Below are 12,850 nucleotides of genomic sequence, written 5' to 3'. Positions count from 1 at the left end.
CCCGTCCCTCACACAACTAACATACGGAAGCCGAGAAGTTCCGAATGTCTGTTAGCTTATTGTGGGTACAGAGCCGAGGCATGAAGTAAAAAAGAAAATAAAAACTCCATCCAGCTAGGTTTTACGGTTCTGCGGGTCGTTTCATCCCCTCTGAAGAGTCTGGTGGGGACGGCGCGTGCCAGCTGTCGTATAAATAAAAAGAAGAGAAGAAGACGAGAAAACATAAGATGGCGGAGAGCTGCAACGGTGCGCCACAGCCGCTAACTTCAGACGCAGAGCTTGGGAAGTTACCTGACTTACTGGAGCGTGGTTGGAAGATATTTGAAGAGGTGGACGGTACCAGTGAGCCTCTGGGCTCCAGCAGCGTCCAGGTCCGGGTTAAACGCGCCATCAGCATGCTGGAAGAAGCGTCCAGAATGGTGGCTCAGCTCGACCTGTTCAGCCGCAACGAGGAGCTGGAGGAGATCTCCACCGCAGACCTGAAGTACCTGCTGCTGCCCGCCCTTCTCGGAGCCCTGCACATGAAGCAGACCAGCCGGGACAAGCGGCTGGAGATCGTCCAGACCGCCCGAGTTTACTTCCTGGACTTCCTGAGGCGATGCAACGACTACAGCATAGCACAGGTTCACCTGCCAGAGTCAGCCCGAGAAGACACACCTGACGAGGACTCCTCTGACCATGGCTGTCCCAAAGCTCAGGTGAGTTCACCTGCACGCTCACTAACACAGCATCTGTCTGTCTGCACGTGATGCACGATCCTGGAAAAAACGTTAGTCACGATTATTTCCCAAAATGTAATTTTTTTAAAAACAACAACAAAAAAGACATTTAAATGGTCTTTCAGGTAGAGGTGGGGGGTCAAAAAAGGAAAAACTGGAACTAGTTGCGGTCCGGACCGGTTCAGGGTTTATTAAAAACCTTTTCAAAATGACCTTATTGCACACATTGAAGCTGGAACTAACAGAGCCGGTTAGTTCCAGCTTCCTGTAAAGCTACATTATTCATTAAATAAACAACTAAAAAAATCTGTTGCATTTATTTCTTATGGCATGTTTTGCAGAGTAATTTCAATAGAAAACATTTTCTTCAGGAAAACAGCCAAAAGTAATTTCCTCTTTTGAGAAAATATATATAGTAGCATCACAGGTGTCTACTAGCTTGTAACCAGGCAGTGGGCCTATATATAGGCTACAGGTGGTCACTGTGCTGTTTGGTGACATGGTGTGTACCACACTCAACATGGACCAGAGGAAGCAAAGGGTACCAACAACTTTGTCCACGTCTATATATATATGAGAAGCCTGCACCATATTGCCGTCCGACAGATCATTTCACAGTTAACCTGATCAGATCCCAAACTCTCCTGTTCTAAAAGGGTCATCTACAGGTGCTCTGAGGATAAAATCCATAAAGAAGATAAGTTCTGGAGTCATGGAGCTGTTTCTTCTGCATTCATTGTGCTGCACTCGTTCTGTGAGTTTAGCAGGTAGTGAATCCATCTCCAAGCAGTTCTCATGTAAAACCATGTTAACAATTATTGTTGGATCTTTTTCATCCGTGTGTTAGAGATTAAACTCGTGGTTGTGCAGCTTTCTTGCCCAGATGACCCTTGAAAAGGAGATTTGTAATCTCAGCAAGGACTTTATTAGAGTAAATAAAGGAGAAATTAAATGTAAATGAATGTAGCTTTCAGCAGCCTGGTCCTGAAAGGTTTAGCCTGTCTCTGGTTCATGTTTCTTCCTCCATGTTCAATCAGTAATCCACAGAAAACCTACATTATCTCGCACTGATTTCTGTGTCAGTCTGTCCCTGCAGGCCCATCAGACCTGGTTGCCATGGCAGCAAAGAGACAGTCTAAGATCGAGCGGTATCGACAGAGGAAGGACCTGGAGGCCAGATTGTCAGACGTACGAAGAATGGTGGAGAGCGGACAGGCCGACGACGAAGTCAGCAGAGATTTTTATCTCCTGAACGTGCGGAGATGGGTCACAGTGTGTCTGGAGGAGGTGGAGAGCATCGACCAGGAGGTGGAGATCCTCAGGAACATGGATGTTCTGAAGCAGGGGCCCAGCAAGCATCCCACTCAGCCCGCCAGGCAGCCCATGAAGCCCTTCATCCTCACCAGAGATGCTGTTCAGGTGAGGCTGGAGGCACAGCATCCGCCTAGTGATGGAGGGCTGACATTATCTGTTATAAACCAAAAAAACAGGTCAAAACATGCATAAAATACATTTTAAAAGTAGTACATGTAGGGAATGTAGAAGAAGCTTTCACTTTACATTTTCTTTGTTTCCCATAAATGTCTGTCATATATGACACCGAGGATGGGTCCACAGCTGGAAAAAGAAATTTACATAAATATATATGCTTGAGGAAATGAAGAGGAGTGAAATATTATGGAAATAAATACAGTTAGGAATTAAAATAAAAAAGAAATACTTGGTTGATTTAAAAAAAACAAAAGACCATAGATTAATATATTTAGGTAGGAAATAAGTTGAAGAAACATAAATGTAAAAATAAATATAAAATATATTGAGAAAAGGGTGTTTGAGTTTCCCATCAAACTCTGTCTGTCTCTATCTATCTATCTATCTATCTATCTATCTATCTATCTATCTATCTATCTATCTATCTATCTATCTATCTATCTATCTATCTATCTATCTATCTATCGAAATAATTGTCCCCTCGCCCTTCATGGGCGGTCTCTCATCCATCCCAGCTCGGGTCCTCTACCAGAGGCCTGGGAGCTTTAGGGTTCTGCAGTATCTTGGTTGTTCCTAGGACTGCACTCTTCTGGACCGAGATGTCTGAGGTTTGTCCTGGGATCTGCTGTAGCCACTCTTCCAGTTTGGGGGTTACTGCCCCGAGTGCTCCAATGACCACGGGCACCACTGTTGCCTTCACTTTCCAGGCCTTCTCAAGTTTTTCTTTCAGGACTTGGTCTTTCTCCAGTTTCTCATGTTCCTTTTTCCTGATGTTGCAATCGCTTGGTATTGCGATGTCAACCACAACGGCTTTCCTCTGCTGTTTGACCATTTGACCATGTTTGCCATTACCATTTTGTCAGTCTGGATCTGGAAGTCCCACAGGATCTTAGCTCGGTTATTCTCTACCACCTTCGGAGGTGTTTCCCACCTTGACCTCGAGGCTTCCAGTATGGTAGTTGAAACACTTTCTGACAGGGGACTCCGCCAGACGTTCCCAGCAGACCCTCACAACATGTCAGGCCTAACCGGCATTCTCCAACACCCCTCCAAGGACTCCGAAAAGGGTGGGTACTCTGAACTGCTTTTTGGTGCATAAGCACGAACAGTCAGGACCCGTCCCCCCACCTGAAAGCGGAGGGAAGCTACCCTTTCGTCCACCAAGGTAAACCCCAATGTACAGGCGCCAAGTCGGGGGGCAATGAGCATGCCCACACCTGCTCGGCGCCTCTCATCGGGAGCAACTCCAGAATGGAAGAGAGTCCAGCCCCTTTCAAGGACAGTGGTTCCAGAGCCCAAGCCGTGCGTCGAGGTGAGTCCAACTATATCTAGCCAGAACTAGTTGACCTTGTGCATCAGCTCAGGCTCCTTCCCCACCAGAGAGGTAACATTCCACGTCCCTAGAGCTAGGTTCTGCAGCCAAGAATCAGACCGCCAGGGTCCCCGCCTCTGGCAGCTGCCCAGCTCACACTGCACCCTATGGCCCCTCCTGCAGGTGGTGAGCCCACAGGAGGTGGGGGCCCATGTCACCCTTTCGGGCTAAGTGCGACCAAGCCTCGTGGGCAAAGGCCCGGCCACCAAGCACTCGCCTCTGTGCCCCACTTCCAGTCCTGGCTCCAGAGGGGGTCCCGGTGACCCACGTCCGGGCAAGGGAAACCTGGGTCCATGATTTGTCATCATCGTAGGGGTAATTTGAGCCGCACTTCGTCTGGTCCCACCCTTATACACCTGTTCGCCATGGATGACCCTACCAGGGGCATGAAGCACCCGGCAACATAGATGCTAGGATCATCAGGACACGCAAACTCCTCCATCACGGTAAGGCGGCGGCTCAGGAAGGATATACCCACACACAGATGGATAGACAAGCTGTAAACGCCATGATGACGGTAACTGGGACCAAATTGGGATCGGACCCGCTGTAAACAATGCGGTTTGACTGGGTCCATTGTCTAAAAAAGTCCATCTGTTGCTGGTTTTGGAATGTTGGGGTATTTATTGGATCTAAATTAATTAAAATATCCTTTTATTCACTTTTAAAAAGTTACAGATGAATAGTTTCTGTCCTCATCGCAGTTTTGTTAAGCCCCTTAAAAAAATCTGTTTTTTTCTGATGTCTTAGTGTGGGATCCCCAACTCTGGATCAAAACGGCTATTTGGAATGTGTGTAGAGCCAAGGTTTCCAGGGATCCAGAGTTCCAGGATTCAAGGTTTCCAGGTGTCTTGGGTTCCAGGTTTCCAGGGTTCAAGGATTCCACAGTACCAGGGTTTCCAGGGTTCTATGTGGTTCCAAAGATAAATAATGTAGCAGCCCATCCTGATGCAATCCCCTTAAACTTTCTGCAGACAAGGTGAAAACAAAGGATTAGTCCACAGAAAAGCTGCTCCATTTCCTCATTCTGGACAATCAGTCTATCTTTCAAGGATCATTCTGGAAAAGTCCAGTAACTAAAATGTTGTAATCCTGTGTGACAATACAACTCTCTTTAAAGAAAGTGAAGGAAGACGTGGGAATCTCCAGCTTAGTTTGTTTTGCTCATAGCTACGGCCAGACCATCATCCTGCTGCCGCCATGCTGGACAGGTTAAACACTTCATCTGGGAGAGTAGTAGCCACAGGAAGATTAGAATATAAGAGTAAATGATAATCCTCAGACCCACGGACAGGCTAACAGAAATACACTTAGCTTTGCAACTCTGCTGATGAAGGAGAGTTATGAACGTCCTCCATGGTCTTTTTGGGGTCAAGAAGTTCTTTGTACTGATCCAGTTCTGATCTGTAGTCTGGCCGGGTAGAGCACACCGTAGTGGATTCCTGTCCGGCCTCGTAGGGCATTCTGTACCTCGATGAATGCGGACCTGGCTTTGGCAACACTGGATGAGTCGTCTGGGAAAATAGAGATCCAGTTTCCGTTGAACATCGTCTTTATCACGGGCTCTCACCATCATAGTGCAGTTTAACGATTATCACCCGGACTTTACCGCGGTCTTTGGGTGGTCAGGGATTGAGTGTGTGGTGTGAGTGGTCCAACTTTATGTTAAGTCCATCTGCAAGATCTCTTGGAGCACTTTAGCGACCACTTTGGGAGAGCTGGAGTCTGGCTGATCTGGATGTTGCCCCGTCTCCTTCTCCCTTCCATATATTCACATTTGAAGAGTTGCAGACCAGGTGGCCTGCAGCGAGGTCACCTCATTAGACCATGGTGGTAGCCCGCCTTTCATGACTTGGGTATCCGCATCCACAGAAAACTGTTCATGACCACACATTCCTCCCAACAAGCTTCCAGGTTGGTTTGGAGAAGGAAGCTTGTTTTAATGGAAAGTGTTGAAAATGCCACAGGAAACGTGTTACTACATATCTCGCTCACTAGCGCCTCCCAATGGTGTATTTCTGTATTTCATTGAGACCCTTTTCCCCCATTTGCTTCAGTTAGAGAACATCGTGTCTTAGAACTAGTGCTGGGCAACGATTAAAATTTTTAATCGCATGACATGTTGCGATTAATTGTGATTAATCGCCTCCTTTAAAGAAGGCCTACAGCTATAAAAGGAAAATACAGTAAATTTTGCTTTACTAACATCAGGGGTCTCCAACCTGCAACTCTGGACCTTCCACAATGTCTCTAAATACGTGGCTAAAATATTTTCTAAATCTTTCTTGTCATTAGGTTGGAAACCAGGGACTTTTTTACTTTTACATCATTTTACACAAATATCTACATTCCTTAGAAGAAAGTCTGTTTATCCTCTTTTTTTTAATAAAGGTTTTATGTTTTTATTTATTTTAAAACCTTAAAAATGGAAATGAAAATGTGGTTCTTTAAAAATAACAAACATCCTTTGGTGGCTCTTCATTAAAATATATTAAGTTTCCTTTTTGAAAAGTCTGGTAACATCTGCGTCTCTAAAGGAGTTTTATTTAGCTGTCTGAGGGAAAAATGTCTCTTTGGATTGGAAAGGCTGCAGACCCCTGCACTAAACACATAAACAGGTTTAGCAGCAGTTTTCTCTTTAAACAGCAACAGTTAAAATATTTCTTCATATATAAAACCACATATTTATGAGAAAGAAGGATGAAATGTTCAGGATTTACTAACTAAAAGGTAAAAAGTCAGCAGGATGGATTTAAAGCTGTGAAGCTGCTTCCTTCTAAACACAGAAGGAACAATATGTGATGAATATCAGCATCAGGTGAACAGACAGAAAGCAGGATGAGAATCTCACAGCTTCTAGATGGTGAGGAGAGAGAAATATTCACAATATGCACAATAACTTCCATCCATGCACCTTCACTGCTTCATTATCCAGATTTCTGGATTTAAATTCTCTAAACTTTCATTCTTAGCTTGACTGTTTAGCTTCACCTCTGCACCTGCAGCCTCCGCTACCGGGAGTTAAGAGTTAACCCATTAAGGCCCGACCCATGAAAAAATGGTAAGAAAAGTCCAGTTTTTTAAATATGAGGTCTTTTGTTGGCCCTTTAACAAAATGTAACAAAAAAATTAACATTTTTTGGGGGGGATCTGCGTGATAAAAAAATATTATGTATTTCTGCTTTCAGGTATCAGAGGACAGAAGACAAGTGTCAGATTGTGTTCAACAGGATTTTAAGCAAAGTTTATACCATAAATTAAAGCAAAATGTCTCAGAAGCTGTAACAAATATGTCATGTCGGGCTCTTACCATCTACATGGGTTTAGACAAAGAGACGTCAATTCTTCTTTTTTAAGTTCCAGACAGAAAATGTCTCTTTATTTTAATAAACCCGCTCTCTCCCGATCACGTCAGACGCACCGCTGCAGCAGGGAAGGGAGACATGGACGCCATGTTTCTGTCATCAAAGCCAGCAGCCAGCAAAAAAACAAAAAACTTAACGCATGATTAAGAAAATCAACACCGTTAATTAATCATGGCGCTAACCCGTTAACCCCAGCTCTACTTAGAACACATACTTAAACAGCTGTACGTGTGCACTAAAGGTCAGGTGAAGGGCAGAGGAAGTTGATGCGTGGTTTAGAGACTCTGCAGGTGTGTTTACGTTGTGTTGGGATGTGTAACGAAACTCTTTTCGTCGTCCACAGGCTCAGGTGTTCGGAGCCGGTTATCCCAGCCTTCCCACTATGACAGTGGACGACTGGTACGAGCAGCACACCAAACACGGAGCGCTACCTGATCAGGGCGTTCCCAGGCGGGTCGCCGTGGAGGACGACGCTGATGCACAGGAGAGGGCAGAAGAAGACAAGGAGCAAAGGGCTGAGAACGATGAGCAGGAGTCTCTGCAGAAAGCCAGAGACTGGGACGAGTGGAAGGACAGTCACAGGAGAGGGTACGGGAACCGGCAGAACATGGGCTAACACGCGTGTGCACATGCACACGCCTGGCTCTGTGTTATACTCTGCTACACCAGGAAGTGTTCTCACACTGGAAACCTGTTCATGTAAACACCAGGAAAACACACATACACCCGTTCTGGTTCTACACCTGTTTTGGTTCCACACCCGTTCTGGTTCTACACCTGTTTTGGTTCCACACCCGTTCTGGTTCTACACCTGTTTTGGTTCCACACCCGTTCTGGTTCTACACCTGTTCCGGTTCTACACCTGTTCCGGTTCTACACCTGTTCCGGTTCTACACACGTTCCGGTTCCACACCCGTTTTGGTTCCACACCCCTTCTGGTTCTACACCCGTTCTGGTTCTACACCTGTTTTGGTTCCACACCCCTTCTGGTTCTATCCCCCCGTTCCGGTTCTACACCCCTTCTGGTTCTACACCCGTTCCGGTTCTACACCCGTTCAGGTTCTACACCTGCTGAGTGATTATTGATCTGCAGAGTCATGTGATCAGTGCCATTTGAACTGTATAAACGTCTCTGTTAAATCCTGTTTCAGTTTCCAGAATGGATCTAAATCTTATTTTGAATTAAGATCCAGTTCCTGATCCTGATCTAGATTTTAGAAAAGAACATGACAGATTCACTGGCCAAGGTCTCTGGAGCTTGTCCTGGTCTGTGTTCTGGTCTTTGTCTCTGGTAATAAAAACCTGTTTCCGGTTGGTCTGTGTCTGATTCTGAGTCATGATGTTCTGGGTGGGAATCTAGAAGATGGTGAACTGATCTCCAGGTTAATGCTGGAACCTGGTTTTTGCTCCTCAGTCCAGTCCATCCCCTGGGTTTTCTGGTCTGAAGATGCAGATTCTCTCTGCAGAACAAAGGGAACCAGAACCGAAGGAGACCCCTGTTCTCCTCAGAGGAGGAGAAGCTCAGTGGTGACGAGGACGAGCATCGTCATCGAGCTGAACAATCAGCCTCAGAACAAGAAAGATGGAAACTACGGAAGTTGAGAGCAGACATTCCTGACTTTATTTCATTTTTACATTAGAAATTAATTTTTTTTTATGTCCATGAGCTGAATGAGCTAAAAATGAGCGTTTAGCTCCTGGTTGTTGCAGCAGGTTGGGAGGCCTGCAGGTGTTCTCATCACTTCCTGGCAATGGCTTTAATGAAGACCAAAGTCAAACTACTGTAGTTGGCTTTACTCTGGAGCATGTATGCTTCAAAAGAACGAGTTTAGAAACCTGAGTTTGCTAGAAGGAGCTCGTAGAGCTTAAGTAAATAGTATGTTGTCTGGTCACGTTTTCATGGAGATTACAAGTTGATCTTACTGAAAAAAGCTGATCTTAATAATTATTCTTTTTGCAGCAGGAACCTGGTGTAGATGTTTGCTAAAATGCCAGACCACCGACCTCTTCATGGACACCACTGTAGATACGGGTCGAGTAGGATATTTTGCATTTCATTCTTGCTGGATAACTTAGTGTTATTCATCTCAACAGAGAAAAAGAAACAAGGAAAGACTTTTAAATCAGGAGAGTCAGACTTGCTTCCAGGTACCGTATTCAGCTGTCTGGTCTCCAGTGGTCCAGACCAGTACAATAACAGTGTAATCTAGAAACAATGAAAACTACACAAGTACATTATGATGTTTTCATTACTTAATTTTAACAACCTGGAATTTATGGAGAAAAGAAGATAGAACTTTATTGTCTGTCCCAAGCAGTCACAGAAATTCTTTGACAGGCTCAAAGATCCACGTTAAAAAAGAAAAAACATTAAATTTACAAAGAAAAAGGTGAGATGAGTTGTGTCTATTTAATATGATTCAGAACAGTAATGGCAGAGGGAATGAAGGATTTCTTGTAGACGTTTTTCCAGGCCAGTGGGACTTTGTAACGTCTCCCTGGAGGTAACACCTGAGACAGGTGTAAAGTGGGTGGGAGGTCCTCTGTGGTCATGGTGGCTTTCCTGGTCTCAGGCCGACTTGTTCTACTATATTTTATCTCTTTTACATAATTTATCAAAGATCCACTCTGTGAAAACAGCGCAAACAAACCGTAAATGATCTTTATTTATTCCTTTTTTTTTAATGTTCAAATAAATTTTACTACAGCTGTCAATCAAAGCGTACGTCACATCTCACGCACAAGGCAGCGTCGTGAAGTGCCGTAAATCGTTGGCGCATGCGCATTTTCAATTAGCTAGATTCATCACCCTCTCCGGATTCAAGGTTGAAACAGAGAACCGACAAAGATCTCCGTCCGCTGTGTGAGCTCTGAGGTGGGCTTTCTGCGTGTTTGTGTGCGTGTTCCGGGCTGGAGCTCCTCCGGGCTGGAGCTCCGGAGCTCCATCGGGCTGAACTTGCTAACTTTCTGTCACTCTGATAACTCATAGCCGGTTCAGCTCCGGTTTTATGGTCAGCCGAGACGTCACTTCCTGTACACCATTATTCCCAGCTCTTTATGATCTTCCTTAGAACCCGAGGGGTCGGGTTAGGGTTAGGGTGGCTGATAGGTCGTTCTACAGTCACGTGATCCGGCAGCGTTTGGGATGACGTCATTCTGTGTTTACATGGTGCGGCCCAGTTTTCTCGATAATATGTTTATTGAAATTTTACAGAGTTTATGTACAAAGTAAAAACAAACAGACAAGTCAACATGGAGGTAAAAGCAGTTTTTCAGTCCATGATCTCTAAAAAGGAGTGTTGTTAAAACACAGCATGACTGGACCTGTACAGGCGGGCTCAGGTATCTCAGGTGCCCCCAGTAAATGAGGCAAGGCTTTGTTCCTAATATAGTTACTAAAATGGCCCCACACCCTTTTAAAAGCATCTTCCTCATCTTTCACTGTCATTTTCCAGTGGGAAACATAGGGACAGTTCTTTGAGCCATGTTGAAATGCTCAGTTTGCCGATTTCTTTCCATGACGGAGCAACCGCTTGCTTGTAGTATTCCTAGGTTTATGAAGATTCTTTCATAGCAATCTATGCTTGTTTTTTTAGGGTATAGGCCCAATATACAAAGTTTTGCTTCTAGCACTAACTTTAACTGATGGGATCACCTGTAGCGTATCTTGAACTTCTCCCCAGAATTCATTTACTTTAGGACAGCCATAGAAAACGGAGCAGAGTACCTTATCTGCTCCACGGCTGTTACGGAGATCTGGGATGAGCCTGCTGAATTTATTAAGTTTCTCTGGTGTGATATACAGTCTCATTAGCCAATTAAGTAAGGCATAATGCCTGACAAGGTGGCCATTATCATAAATTAATGGACGACGTGGAGGCGTGAACCGTCCGACGTGAAGTCCATTAATTTATGATAAAGGACATCTCGGAGGGCATTATCCTGCTTATACCATGGTCCAATAAGAAAGAAAAAAATATTAATTAAATTAATAATGCGTTAATGTTGTTTTTGACCGTTAAAATCGTAAGTTTTTCACAAGAAGCGGCTAAGTGGACTGTTTCGTTGTGACGCGTTGCCAAGGTAACCTGCTCTGACGCAGAACCTGCAGCTCGGTCGGTCAGCTGTTATGTTACGTGACACACACATTTCAGACGGCAGGTGCAGCTCTTTCAGTTGGTGTGTGTCCAGAGGATGAAGCCACATTTTGTTTCAGTCAAAGTCCACAGATCGTTTCCTTCATGTTCGATAAGCCTGCAGGCTGCTCTGATCTGGCGCGTCTACAGCTGTGTCTGAGTTTCTGTTGCCACGGTTACCAACTATCGTTTAGTCAGCGCAATAATTTACAGCAATAAGTCTATTTGACCGGAACCTCCTTTCATAGGTGTCCATTATCACTTTTTAATGGACACCCTCCAGCCAATCAGAATCGAGTATTCACCCAGACCATGGTGTGAATAGTAGATATTTTACATGCGCATTGGTTGTTGGTGTTTGGGCTAACTTACAGGCTTTGTGTCGTAGCTATTTCCTTCTGTAGGTCAGTTTTCCAAGCATTGAGTTTAGAGATAGAAAATTGTGAAGAAGATGCCATCAGCATCTAGGGCAAAGAAAGAATTTGTGTAAAATTATTTGTGGGAAATTATTGTTTCCCCAAACTGAGCTAAATATGGAGAGGGGGCAGGTTGTCATCAGGTTGGATATCTTGGGTAGCCTGCAACCCAAGGGCATTGTAACCCTCCCCTATCAAAAGGCAGGTATAATCAAGATAAACAGAGCCTTGGTCGCCTATTATTCCTCAGGAATTGGCAAAAGATATTTTTATTTTAAAGAAAAAATCTGATGGGGTTGTAGAGGGATATTCTGAAACAAAGTACTTTGGGTAGAATGTCCATTTATTAAGCCGATCACTGAGATTTGGAGGTTAGACCGTTTCCACTGACTTGATAATATTGACCAACATTGGTTTCTAGTTATTATATTCTGCCACCGTTTCTAAATTTGGGACAATTTGGATTCCAAGTAAAATTGTTTAAGTTTCTATAAAGATGGCTAAATATGGGGGATTTGACCTTTCCTTAGCATTTAGTAGCATTATGGAGAGCTAATTGTTAATTTTATAGCCAGATATTTTTCCAAATTTCTTAATTAAATCTAAAACAAAGCTGAAATTGGTGTTTCCATATTTTTAAGAAAAGAATCATGTCATCAGCGTAAAGAGGTGTTTTGTGGTTGGATCTTCCAAGCTTTATACCCGTAATCATGTCATGTTCTCTTAAAGCGATGGCGAGAGGCTCAATCGCTAATATAAACAGAATAGGGGACGGGGGCACCCTTGCCTGCAGCCCCTCCCCATCTTTATTATTTATAAGACAATGTCATTCATTATTATTTCTGCATAGGGGTCATTATAAAGGAGCAGTCTCAAGCCAAAGCGTCCTAGGAGTTCATATAAATAAGCAGGGAATATAACTATCAAAAGCTCTCCTGGCACTTGATGCCAAGAGAGCTGTAGTATCTGGTGCCCCCTCTGCTCATACAAATATTTAAAACCCTTCTAACATTATAGAATGCCTGTCTTTCCCCCATGAACCCATTTTGATCTTCCTAAATAAACGCTGGCTAAAGGTTCTTCAATCGTTTTGCTATAACTTTTACATAATATCTTTATATCAGAATTTAAAAGGCTAACTGGTTTCCAATTTTCACACCTATCAGTTGATTTTCCAGATTTTGGAAGAAGTGTAATTAGGGCTCCCCTTAAAGTAGGGAAGTGTCCCTTTTTGAATAGACTCTGTGAACATTTCCAAGATGGGCCTCCTAAGTTTTAGTGCAAATGTCCTATAAATATCAATTGGTTGCCCATCTGACCCTGGAGCTTTTCCAGATTTCATGCTCTCTAT

At 44.0% G+C, this 12,850-nt stretch overlaps 2 protein-coding genes across 4 annotated transcripts in view; both read left to right on the top strand.

Annotated features, from left to right (window-relative positions):
• On the top strand, positions 1-8,261 carry igbp1 (immunoglobulin (CD79A) binding protein 1). Its single transcript, XM_041991249.1, has 3 exons — positions 1-698; positions 1,803-2,138; positions 7,291-8,261. Exons 1-3 carry the CDS (start codon positions 228-230, stop codon positions 7,561-7,563), a joined length of 1,080 nt encoding a protein of 359 aa, XP_041847183.1. The 5' UTR covers positions 1-227; the 3' UTR covers positions 7,564-8,261.
• A 1,394-nt stretch (positions 8,262-9,655) lies between these two features.
• The window catches only part of abhd18 (abhydrolase domain containing 18), a 59,070-nt gene continuing 55,875 nt past the window's right edge, over positions 9,656-12,850 (top strand). For all 3 annotated transcript variants that reach the window (XR_006011152.1, XM_041991242.1, XM_041991241.1), the window contains exon 1: positions 9,656-9,822. The gene's annotated coding sequence lies outside the window, so the exon portion shown is untranslated. The remainder of the gene's footprint in view (positions 9,823-12,850) is intronic.

The sequence above is a fragment of the Melanotaenia boesemani genome, chromosome 7, assembly GCF_017639745.1.
Source record: "Melanotaenia boesemani isolate fMelBoe1 chromosome 7, fMelBoe1.pri, whole genome shotgun sequence".
Classification (NCBI taxonomy): domain Eukaryota; kingdom Metazoa; phylum Chordata; class Actinopteri; order Atheriniformes; family Melanotaeniidae; genus Melanotaenia; species Melanotaenia boesemani.
The sequence above is the reverse complement of the archived record's forward strand: the minus strand, read 5'-3'. Positions and strand labels throughout refer to the sequence as shown.